The sequence below is a fragment of the Oryzias latipes genome, chromosome 19 (genome assembly GCF_053564925.1).
Source record: "Oryzias latipes strain Hd-rR chromosome 19, Olatipes_Hd-rR_3.1".
In the NCBI taxonomy this organism is placed as follows: domain Eukaryota; kingdom Metazoa; phylum Chordata; class Actinopteri; order Beloniformes; family Adrianichthyidae; genus Oryzias; species Oryzias latipes.
This window is the reverse complement of record NC_136255.1, coordinates 25,707,025-25,717,977: the sequence shown is the minus strand read 5'-3', so window position 1 is coordinate 25,717,977 and position 10,953 is coordinate 25,707,025. Positions and strand designations below refer to the sequence as shown.

The 10,953-nt window shown below is 41.2% G+C and overlaps 2 protein-coding genes across 3 annotated transcripts; one reads left to right on the top strand and one right to left on the bottom strand.

Annotated features, from left to right (window-relative positions):
* Positions 1 to 916: 916 nt before the first annotated feature.
* On the top strand, positions 917 to 7,783 carry tefa (TEF transcription factor, PAR bZIP family member a). Of its 2 annotated transcripts, none has more exons than XM_004080114.4 (5): positions 917 to 1,188; positions 5,076 to 5,453; positions 5,622 to 5,842; positions 6,211 to 6,422; positions 6,735 to 7,783. In XM_004080114.4, the coding sequence occupies exons 1-5, from the start codon at positions 1,110 to 1,112 to the stop codon at positions 6,754 to 6,756; spliced, it is 912 nt and encodes a 303-aa protein (XP_004080162.1). In that variant the 5' UTR covers positions 917 to 1,109; the 3' UTR covers positions 6,757 to 7,783. The 2 variants fall into 2 exon arrangements, with proteins under 2 accessions (XP_004080162.1, XP_011486144.1); XM_011487842.4 differs by lacking the exon at positions 917 to 1,188 and adding an exon at positions 4,016 to 4,468.
* A 645-nt stretch (positions 7,784 to 8,428) lies between these two features.
* On the bottom strand, positions 8,429 to 10,635 carry phf5a (PHD finger protein 5A). Its single transcript, XM_004080115.5, has 4 exons — positions 10,472 to 10,635; positions 10,175 to 10,198; positions 8,695 to 8,861; positions 8,429 to 8,617 (listed from the first exon to the last, which is right to left on the bottom strand). The coding sequence occupies exons 1-4, from the start codon at positions 10,521 to 10,523 to the stop codon at positions 8,528 to 8,530; spliced, it is 333 nt and encodes a 110-aa protein (XP_004080163.1). The 5' UTR covers positions 10,524 to 10,635; the 3' UTR covers positions 8,429 to 8,527.
* Between the last annotated feature and the right edge of the window lie 318 nt (positions 10,636 to 10,953).

The window sequence follows — 10,953 nt, the reverse complement described above, 5'->3', positions numbered from 1 at the left end:
AAATAACAGTAGTTTTATTTTATAAATAAATTCACTTTTTAAAAAAACTATCAATTTTAGCAAATGTGTTGTTTTTGGGATCAGTTATTTTATTTTCATTTGGGTTAAAACACTTCAAAAACCCATTTGGGTAGTTACAGGTGTTGGAACCTTTTGTCGTCCATATGTATGGCAATTTTTTTTTTTTACAAATAGATTTCTGTTTTGTTAGCAAATATCTGTAGATTTATGAGCAGTTTCTTTTTTCTGGCTTTGGTTTTTGTGTGTTAAAGCCCTTAAAAACATATTTTTGAGGCGATTACAGGTGTGAAGACCTGCTGTTGTCCATGTTAACTCCGTGTGTTACAGCATTTTTTTTTTAAATACCTATTTTATTTAAATATTCCCACCATTTAACTAAATAGGTTTTTTAGGAGCAGTTATTTTATGTATTTTCTCAAAAAGCTTTAAAAAATGTGGGGGTTAATAACTCTTATATTTAAAAAAACAACAATGTCAGCAAATATTAGTAGATTCATGAGCAACTCTTTTGTTTTCATGTTTGAAACCCTTAAAGATGTTAAGGTTATTAACAGGTGTGTATACCTTGTAACAGGTCTTTTATTTTGAAAAATACTTTTTTTATTAAAATATTCCCGCCATTTGAGCAAACTTGTTATCAGGAGTGGGTTTTGGGTGTGTTTGGTCAAAAGCGTCCTTAAAAAAACCATTTTTGGTTAATTACAGGTGTGGACACCTTTTGTCGTCCATGTTTACTCCTTATGTCACGGCTCACCTCACTTGGAGTTGACACGTTTTTTTTTCTTTAATCAATCGCCATCTGCTTCACGATTGGCTAACATGTTGTGATTGACAGGAGCAAGGCCGAATCACCGCTCGTTCCGTCGATGACAGGGAGAAGTTAGTGCTGGCTGCTGATTGGCTGTTGGGCGTCGGTGGGGGCGGGCTCTGTTAAGTAACTTCTAGACTGGAGTTTTTATTAACCCCGGTAAAATCCTGTAGCTCTCTCAATACGAGCCTCCGGGATCTTGTCATCAACGACGTGTTTTCCTCTTTTATATTGGAATTTTGTTTGAATTGTTGCACTTTACCTTTTTAAAACCAAAAAAATGACGACAGAAATCCCGGAGATCTTCAGGGCTCTGCTTGAGCACCCCTTCACTCTTCCAAACTTTGAGGATAATGGTGGTAAGTTAGTTTCTGTGGAATTCCGCACAGACTTCTGTCGGTGGAGTTGGCAAAAACCGGGATAATAATGCCTTAGAAAAGACAGCAAAAGGAGTGCCAATGCAAACCCCTGCGTGCCTGTTGCGCAATGCCTGTGTCAGCTGACCCGCACGAGCGCAGGACTTTCTGTGACAAATCCATAAGTCTGCTGATTTCTGACTGATTGAACCGCTTTTTAAGAACTTTAGTGCGCAAAATATTCTTTATGGAGGAGCGCGCGCGCGCGTGCACCCAGAAGTTTCTGTTCAGGACGCTCCAGCATGCCAGAAATGTCAGAAACGCCTCTAGTAAGTATGTTCCAAAGCACTTTGTAGGCGTTTTAAGTTCAATTCAAAGCTTCAAATATACACAGACGCAGAAATAACGAGCCTGAACTTTGGAGTGAATCTGCTGGAGTCAGGATCTCCTGAGGAGAAGAGGTTTTGGAGCTTTCCTAATTCATCGTTTGGTGTTTAGATGACCTTTCCAAGCCACTGAATCACGTGACTTCTGGATGGCACCTTACACTCTTGGACCCATTTAACAAGATTAAATCCCTCACTGAATCCCTTTAATGTCATTACTCTGTAAAGGTTTAAGTCTTCTTTTTTCTCTCCAGAGGTATAGCTGCAGAAGAGAACTTAATGCTTTAAATAGCAATAAATAAATGAATGAATAAAATCCTAGGGCTACATCCTCATTTTAAAAACATAAACTGTGGAGAAAATGTGAATTACAGGTCTGATTTAACTGTCAGGAAAGGGTGTAGTGAAATTAAATCTTCATAAACTGCTCCTTTTGTTTCATTTGCTTATCAATATTTGTGTGTATCAGAAGATAAAAGTCAACAAAACAAAAAAAACAGCATTTTTGGGACAGAATTCAGCTGGTTTGCTTGGTTCAGTTTTAAGAAATTACTTGTTGAACTGAGTCGTTTGAAGGATTTAGTGACATCTAGCGGTCAGACTGCAGATTGCAAGTGTGAGGACGTCCTCACTAAACAGCAGCAATTGATAGATTTAACTGTAAGACTTAAAATTGAAGATATATTTATGACCTAGCACGGCGACAGCCTGGTAACCCGTTCAAGGTGCACCCCACCTTCGACCAACAGCAGCTGGGACAGGCTCCAGCGACCCCGTGACCCCTACAGGGATACAGCCGGCTCAGAAAATGGATGGTTTATGACATGCATATGAGCTAATGATGTATAGATTTTAATACACGTCCTGCTTCGAATGTTGAAAATGTTTTGTGTAAAACTCAAAGAATTTACAACATACATTGGTCCAATTCTGCAAAACGAAGTGTTTTTTGTTGTCTTGTCTGGCAACGCATGCTTCAAAACTGCAAACAGCAACAGAATCTTTTTTTCAGCATTAGTTGCAAGAAATTAATGATTCTAAATATTTAATGCTTTTCTGCAGAAGCTGGTTAACAGGTTGTGGTTATTTTCAAACTAAAATCTACTATATATTTATATATCTTTATATTTTTTTTGCTAGAAGTACTCTTGAGGTGAATCTTTATCATCAGTGTTCTATGGTGAGCGCGTGTCGTTTTTTTGTTTGTTTGTTTGTTTTGCAGCTAAGCTTGGTGGTTTGTCTTAACTGGTGATGTCTCGTAAAAAAAGAAAATTGTATTTTTTTGCATCAACAACTATCATTTTTAATATTCTAATACTAGTTTTAACTTAAAGTCCCACTCCGATTAACTTTAATCTTTTGTAAAAGTCTTTCAAATGGTCTTTCAACTATGATTATAAGTTTTTAGCCAAAATAAACAAATAAATACATTTCTATGACAGTTTCTGCAGAGCAGCAGGAGTTCAGTAGAAATTCACCTTTAAGTTGTGGGTGGGATTGTTGGCATGGAGTGAGCCTGTACTCATTTCCCATCATCCCTTTGTTTACATGCTCTACCGCTACTTTAAAGCCCCTCACACCCCCAACAGGGAGCAAGGAGCTTGTATTCCCGCCAATTATAGTTTCTGCACAACTATGACGTTTTTCAAACGGTATTTTTGCATCTGCTCCCGATTCACCACAATTTGAATTAAGAAATATTAAGTAAAACAATTTTAATCTTAATTTTCTTTATGCCCTGTGAGAAACGTCGAAAAACAACACAATTTTCATTTGAATCTTAAAAACAGTTTAGTTGTTGTTGGTTTAAAATAAAGTTTTGTTATTCTGGAGATATAATCTTTTTGTTTGAGTCAATTATACACATTTTGCTGATCGGCCTGAGAGGACAGGATTTCCACCGTTTCAGATCAAACCGACATCCGGTTGTCATCACTTTATTATGGCAGCGCCCTGGAATTGCTCATTTCTTGATTGAAAATGTGTGTTTTTGGGCTTTAAACAGTCTCTGGTGTGAGATGAGGACATGCAGATCTTTGGCAGGAACGACAGCGATCCTAACATTTAAGGTGTGACCCTGCAGGAGCCAATAAGGCCAGCCTGCTCCCTGTCCTGCGAGGTGATACGTCAGCAGCAGCTGCACGTTTCTGCGCGCGTGAGCACGACCCTAAACAGAGTGTTCCGTACTACTACATCTGGTTCAACACAAAATAGAGCCGCTTTGTTCTTAGGGGCCGCTTTACTGCGGTATTGTCGCTGGTTATTAATACATGTTGCCATAAAGGAGTTATTTCATCTATATGTGGATGAAGTTAAAGGTTATATCCGTCTATTTAAACCGCCTGTACTGTTGTCACGTTTTGCTAGTAAAAGATATGTAACTCGGTCAACCAATGAGAACGCAGCCAAATGTGATTGTCCCCGCCCACCTCTGCGATGTTTTTACTAGTCATCAGATGGAATCCCAACACGCATGCGCCAACGCGGCAAAGGGGGCTGTTTTTTCTAACCAGAAGGCGCGGTTTGATCCGAACATCAAACGACAAAATCTGCAGCGCGTGAATTTTCCGGGGAAGTGGGTCGGTGAAGTTTTCCGTCTGCTGCTGCGAGCGTCTCTGTGACATTTCACGGCGGATTCGTGTCATGCACACGGAGAAATAGTCCGGACCGTAGACGTTACCGAGCTAACGGGGCGAACCCTCCTGAGCCCTGCGTCTTCAGCTGAAGCTGCGATCGGTCGATAACGGCAACAACAACAAGACTTAACGGGGGAAAAATGTCTGAAAATTCGGTTTTTATCAGGCTGGAGCCGGGCGCCGAGGGGACGGGCGTGTTCCCGGTGGTTTTGAAGAAAATCATGGAAATGCCTCCGCCGAACATACTGGAGGGAGATGATGGTGAGAGCCCGAGCGGACATGTTTACCAAAAAATAAACTATTTAGAAGATAAAAGTAATTTTGAAGAAATGTAATATCTGTTTATGTGTCTAAATATACGAAAACCAAACTTGGTAATCTTCCGCGGAGCAAATGTTAGGCCCTTTGTTTGGATGGTGCGGACAGATATCTAGACGATTCTAGACACGCCCACTTTAACACGTCATCAACATATGGATTTGTACAGGAAAGATGAGAAAAAATAAAGAAGTAAAGCAAAAGTTATCTTTGTTGAACAGAAAAAGAACTGAACTTGTACATTTATTTTATTTTGGTTTTAAAGTTGCATTCAAAATGTTTTGAAAATATTTCTGACCATAAAGTATATTTTACTATGAATACTGATGGAATATTTGAGTAAAGCGTGCTAATGCACCAAATCTACATTTTGGGGGTTGTTTGATTGAAAGTGGCTTTTTTAAGCTTTATTTTAGATAATTTAAAGCTTTTGTGATCTTGAGCTGCGCTTAGGAGTGTAACCTTGAACTTCGGGTTGAGGAGTTTTTTATTTTTACCCCGCCGAAAACATTTTTCTGTAATTGTTTTCTTTGTGTGGACGTTCTTTCAGACACAGACAAGGAGAAGCTGGGTCTTGGAGAGAACGCAGACCTGAGCGTGGGAGGGAGCGACATGGGCCCGTCGGCCGCGCTGACCCCCGCCATCTGGGACAAAACCATTCCCTACGATGGCGAGACCTTTCACCTGGAGTACATGGACCTGGAGGAGTTCCTCATGGAGAACGGCATCCCCACTTCCCCCGGCGAGGACGCAGAGGAGGCAAACGTGGCCGAGAAAGCCAAGGTCACAGCTTCTCAGTCCAAGGTCGCCAAGCCTGCAAAAGTGTCTCCAGTGAGCCTGATGCCCGTTCAGGAGCTGGACAAGTGTGACAACGAGGTGGTGATCATCAACAAGACGGACGCCGACGCCACCTGCGATGTCGTAACAGGTGAGTGTCGAAGGGAGAAATTAGATGTTTAACCGGTCAGATTACTGCGTTACACCAAGAGACTGAAACTGTTTTCTTTTTGCAAACTAAAGAATATTTCAGTTCGCTTAGATTGTAGAGTTGAAATGAGGTCAAAGTGAACCAGGTGCGCCTGATTTCCTCACTCAGAGGTCACCACCTCGAAGGACAGAGTGACGCCCGATCCCATCGACCCCGATGAGATCGAGATAGATGTCAACTACGACCCCGACCCCACAGACCTGGTCCTGTCCAGCGTACCCGGGGGGGAGCTGTTCGACCCGCGCAAGCACCGCTTCAGCGAGGAGGAGCTGAAGCCGCAGCCCATGATCAAGAAGGCCAAGAAGGTCTTTGTGCCCGAGGAGCAGAAGGTAAGCGAGGGGGGAGGAGCCAGAGCGGGAGGCAGGGTGGCAGACGTGAAAGCGAGCTTCTGCTTTTGTGGTCGGGAGTTGAGACGTTTCCTGTTCTACTTTTTTGTAGCTGAACTGAGCACAGCGGGCCGTAAAATGAAAGTGTTTTAATGCTTTATTGATGCAAATGGAATGAAGGCTGCTGTGTCAGAACAGAAGGAGGTTTCATCGTCTCTGCACAGCTCTGCTTCTTGCCTCTCACAGTGACTCAGCAGTCCTGAGGGCTTTTCTCTGCACAGAGGGAGGCGGCTGGCCGGGCGCCAAGTCTCCGAGCTGAGCTCGGATTTCCGCTCTTTATTGAACCCCTCCCTCCTGTCTGTTCCCTCCAGGATGAAAAGTACTGGCAAAGGAGGAAGAAGAACAACGTGGCGGCCAAACGCTCGCGGGACGCCCGCCGGCTGAAGGAAAACCAAATCACGGTCCGAGCCGCCTTCCTGGAGCGGGAAAACGCGGCGCTGAGGTCGGAGGTCGCAGAGCTGCGGAAGGAGTGCGGCCGATACAAGAACGTCGTGGGTCACTACGAGGCCAAGTTCGGAACCCTGTAAGAGAGCAGGACGATGCCCCACAGCGGCCGAGATACTAAGTCAGGGGGCGGAGTTAGAGGAGGCGGAGTCTCTGTTTGGACACTGGGGTGCGTTGGAGAACGCATTTCTCCTCGCCTCCTTCTTATTGACAAACTGATCTAGTATTGAATCAAAGAGGAAACGCAGAACTAAGTCAAGTGGGATTCACGCCAAAAATAACAAATTGAACAGATTTTAAAAAAGATGTTTAAAGGGATGCATTAGAGTGCTGCGCTAAGATGAAGCTCCGCCTCTTCCTGTCATTCATCCTTGTTCTCTTCTCTTTCAAGTGCGGTGCCAGACGACGAGTAGGCAGCGCTCGATTCGTTCATTTATTCTGGTCGATGAATAAATAAGCCACTGGCGTGTTCACGGGAACGCTAAAGTCGGTGAGAAGACGGCGAGGAGGAAGAGAAGAGGGCGTTACCATGGAGACGCAGTGGCTTATTGGGATATCACCTTTCTTTTGTGTGTTATTGCTGAGAGGAATGTGAGGATGTGTAGTTGTACGCGTGGGGCAGACGGTGTGATGCTTTTATTTTGAAACTGCTTTGAGGATTGTGACTTTTTATTCTCCAGTTTTAGTTTCTGATTTTCCACATATCGGATTGTACGACAAATTTTGCCTTTTCCCGCCTCCTGTGACTTTAGACTGTGACATTTCCAATAAGCTTCTTCAGGGGACTTAAGCGCCGCGGCGGTCAAAGCTGTGGACGACCAGAGCGCCGCTTCGGCCCGCAGGAACTCCACCTTCACCCGTCCGTCTATAGGTAGTCGTAGGGTCAGACGCGCGGGCTGTAAATACTTTTTTCTGTTTGTAGTCTGAATCCATTCTTTGAGACGTGTGGATAATCAAACGCCAGAGCTTCTGCTCGACCTCCTGCCTCCATCATCCTGGTGCCTCAGTTTCTCTGGGTTTTATTTTTTATTTTTTAATGTACAAAAGAATGGGGGGGGGGGGTCTTCTACTTGAAGTGTCTTTTACGTCTGAAGCCGTTTCAACGCCGACTCAGCAGTTTAGACCGGAGCAGCTGAGGACGGCGATGGCTGAAGGGAAAGAAAGCTGCGTTTTCTGAGGCTGTGCTTCCATCCGTGTCTCCACTCTGTTTTACACTTTACTCTGTCCAAAGCAAAGATCGATGCTTTCACAGCAAACTTCGTTCGTCTTTTCTTTGAGGCGTTTCCAACAATAAGCTAACTTTTCATAACTAGTTCTGCTTCTCTGGAACAGGTCAGTTTTGTTCTCTTCCTAGTTTTTGTACAGAAACATTTTGTTTTCTGGGTCTGAGTGTACATAAATGTGTAATAAAAACTTCTGAATAAAATGCTGATATTCAAAGGTTTTATGTTTTGGCCCTCAGTTTTTCTGCATAAATTAATCTCTAGACCATTTTATTGTCTGAGGTTTAATACAAACCATAATACTCCCACCACTGTTTTAAATTTGTCCCTTTTTATTAAAGCTAAATAAAAAGTTAAAGGTTTTCCATAGTTGAACTTTTAAGTAATCTTTAAGCAGTTCATCTACAATTACTTTTCTGATTTAAATAAATTCATTTGTATCCTGAAGAACCAGGAATCAGGCTGTCCTGTTTTCAGACGGGAGAAGTCAGAATTATACGTCTTTAAATACATCATTTCCTCACTTTTGATCAGTAAAATGTAGATTTTGTTGGACTCAAATCCCTAATTTTTTAACTGAACTCTCAAATGTTTAGTTTTTTTCTTCCCTGTTGTCTCCATTTCAGGTTAATGTGACGAGAAAAGACAAACCAAAACTTCCAGATCTGAAGCTCCTCAGATCTTTAGGAAAATGTCGAAACTTTTCTTCCATCTAGAAAAGTTTAGGCTGCATTTATACGACCTGGATCTTCCTTGGAACCTAACAGGAACAAGGTTGAATGAGAGAAAAGAGCCTCCATGTATAAACGATAAGAAAAAAACGCTTTAAAACTGGATTATTCAGTCAAACGGCCACAGAGACTGGAGTACAAAAGTGAGTTTTATTCACAAACCAAAACAGTTTTCTTGGAAGTTTGGAAACGAGAAGGAAAGCCTAACAGACGCCGGGGGGGTTTCTTCTTCACCTCTTCTTGAAGCCATACTTCTTCCTCTCGTAGAACAGGTCTGTTTTGGAGCTGCCCAGGTTCACGATTTTCGGACATCCGTCCCGCTGCACAAAAAAAAGATTAAGGGTAAAAACATTGGTTCATTTCAGCGAAGGGCCGATCCTGGAGCCCAGAGACTCACATCTTTCTCCTGAATGGTGCACTCTTTGCAGTAGTACGCATCAGACACTCCGGGGCCTCCGCAGATCACGCAGCGCCCCTGATAGGACCCGTAGTTACACTCGTCACAAATGCGCACCAGCGTGCACGGCCTCACGTACGAATCACAGATGACGCACTTCCCATCGCCTGAAAGGAGCAGATCAGGGACAGTCTGGTTGGTCTCTGCCGTCTTTTAAACATTGTTAAAGTCAGACTTTAAAACAAGTTATTTTTGTAAAAGAAGACGGTCAGACGCTGCATCTCACTTCCTGAGTTTCTGCTGCTAGTTTCTTTGATGAAATGACAGCAAAGAGCTTTACAGATACATCAAATTAAACTTTTTTTTTTTTAAAACTCGAAGCGCTTTAAAATTTAAAACTAAACTCAAGACTTGAAAACAGCTGATCGTTCGTGTTTTTTGATCAAGAACATCTGTGTTGCTCTATATGCAGACAGGAAGGAGATACAATAGAGAGAAGAGGATAAACAGATAAGAATTGGCCAACACAGTTTGTTTACAATAGTTCAGAACTCTGGGTTGATGTTTTTTTTTTTTAAAGCAATATTTGACTGACATAATAACTTTGATGCATCTGTATGAAGGACTTTATCAAACTTCTGTTTTTCGAATCTCATCTTATTGACCAGACTTCCAGACTGGGAATTTAAGACATCTTTAATGTCATATCTATATGTTCCACGGCATCCTTTCCTATTTAGTTTTACAGACTGCTTCATTCTAGATTTTCTATCTAGAAAAAGTGTACTGATTTTCGAGGCAGGAATTCAAATGCTTCAGTCAGAAAGCAGGCCCAAACCACAATAAACTTCCACCGTGCTTAAAGTCCCACTCTGATCCTCTATTGAAATATTTTCATAACGTTTCCAAAAGCTGTGTCGTTTCTCCAAAGCGGCAGGAGTTTATTAGAAATACACCTATGAGTTGTGGGCAGATTGGTAGCGTGGAGCATGCCCGTCCCCCCTTCCCATCACCCATCTGTTTGTGTGCACTCACGCTACCTTTACAGCCCCTCACACCTCCAAACCTAACTGTATCGGTTTTGTTTCCAACAAACGGAAAAAAAACCTCTGTGGAATTCAATGGACTTTTTCTTCACTCTGCTTTATGTTCCCACTTAAAGTACTAAGTACAAATGAGTTTAGACTCCATTCACATTGAAAGCTTCTTGTTTTAAATTCTAGAAATGGAAAAGTTTTGGATTGTAGTATTTTTTCCTAGACTAGAGAGGGCTTTTATTCTGAAAATAATTCTCACATTAAACATTAAAGGCCCGTGCAGAAAAAAAAAGAAGAACAAATCAGGGATGGCCGCACGCAAAGAATCACTTTATAATATGTTTTTTTTTTTTTTGTTATTTATAAATATTACCTATAAAATGATATCTACATGCACTCTTTCTTTGAACGTTTGATAGCATTAAACAATTAAAAAAACTTACATTTTTCGCAAAGTCTCCCGATAGCTGGTGATGAAAACAGATACAGTTAATAAGGTAATTTACACAGTTTGGGATTAATATTTTAAATAATTAAATAGAAAAAACTAGGTATTTAGACATGTCGACTCCAAACACAAAACTAGGCTAACACGACCATGCTAACAGTCTCATTGAAACCCCATGCCATACATGCTAACAAAGCGCTAAACCTTTGAAAGTAAACCACGAATGTGTCAAATTACCTGCGACGAACTTTAAGGTTTCAGACACTAAACAAATAATTACGTAAAAACTTACCAACTCCCGCTTGTTTTCTACAAAAGATCAGATCTGGGTGATGTTTAGCCATGTTAGCTAACGACAACCCAACGCTCCGCTGACTCTTCTTCTTGCGTGTCGGTGGAAGCTAAAAGCAGCTAAATGGCCAATACTGACACCTACTGGACAGAAGCATGTACTATTTTATTTTTTAAATTACAAAATAAAACATAAACACGAGTTATAATATTTAAGATAATGAAAGTAATTAATTTAAGTTTTGAAAATGTAAAAATAAAAAATGTTACCAACATATTTATTTACATTTTTTTTATAAATACTAGATTTAAATAAATACCCTTTTTGCTTTTAAAATAGGCTACATTTCCAATTTTTAAAACCTTTTTATGAAATTTTCTGTTTTAAATTCATTTTTTAAAATGTTTTCTGAAAACCAGAACAATATATAAAATTATGAGAGAGTTACTTTATAAATAAACATGTCAGCTTGAGGAGGAAAT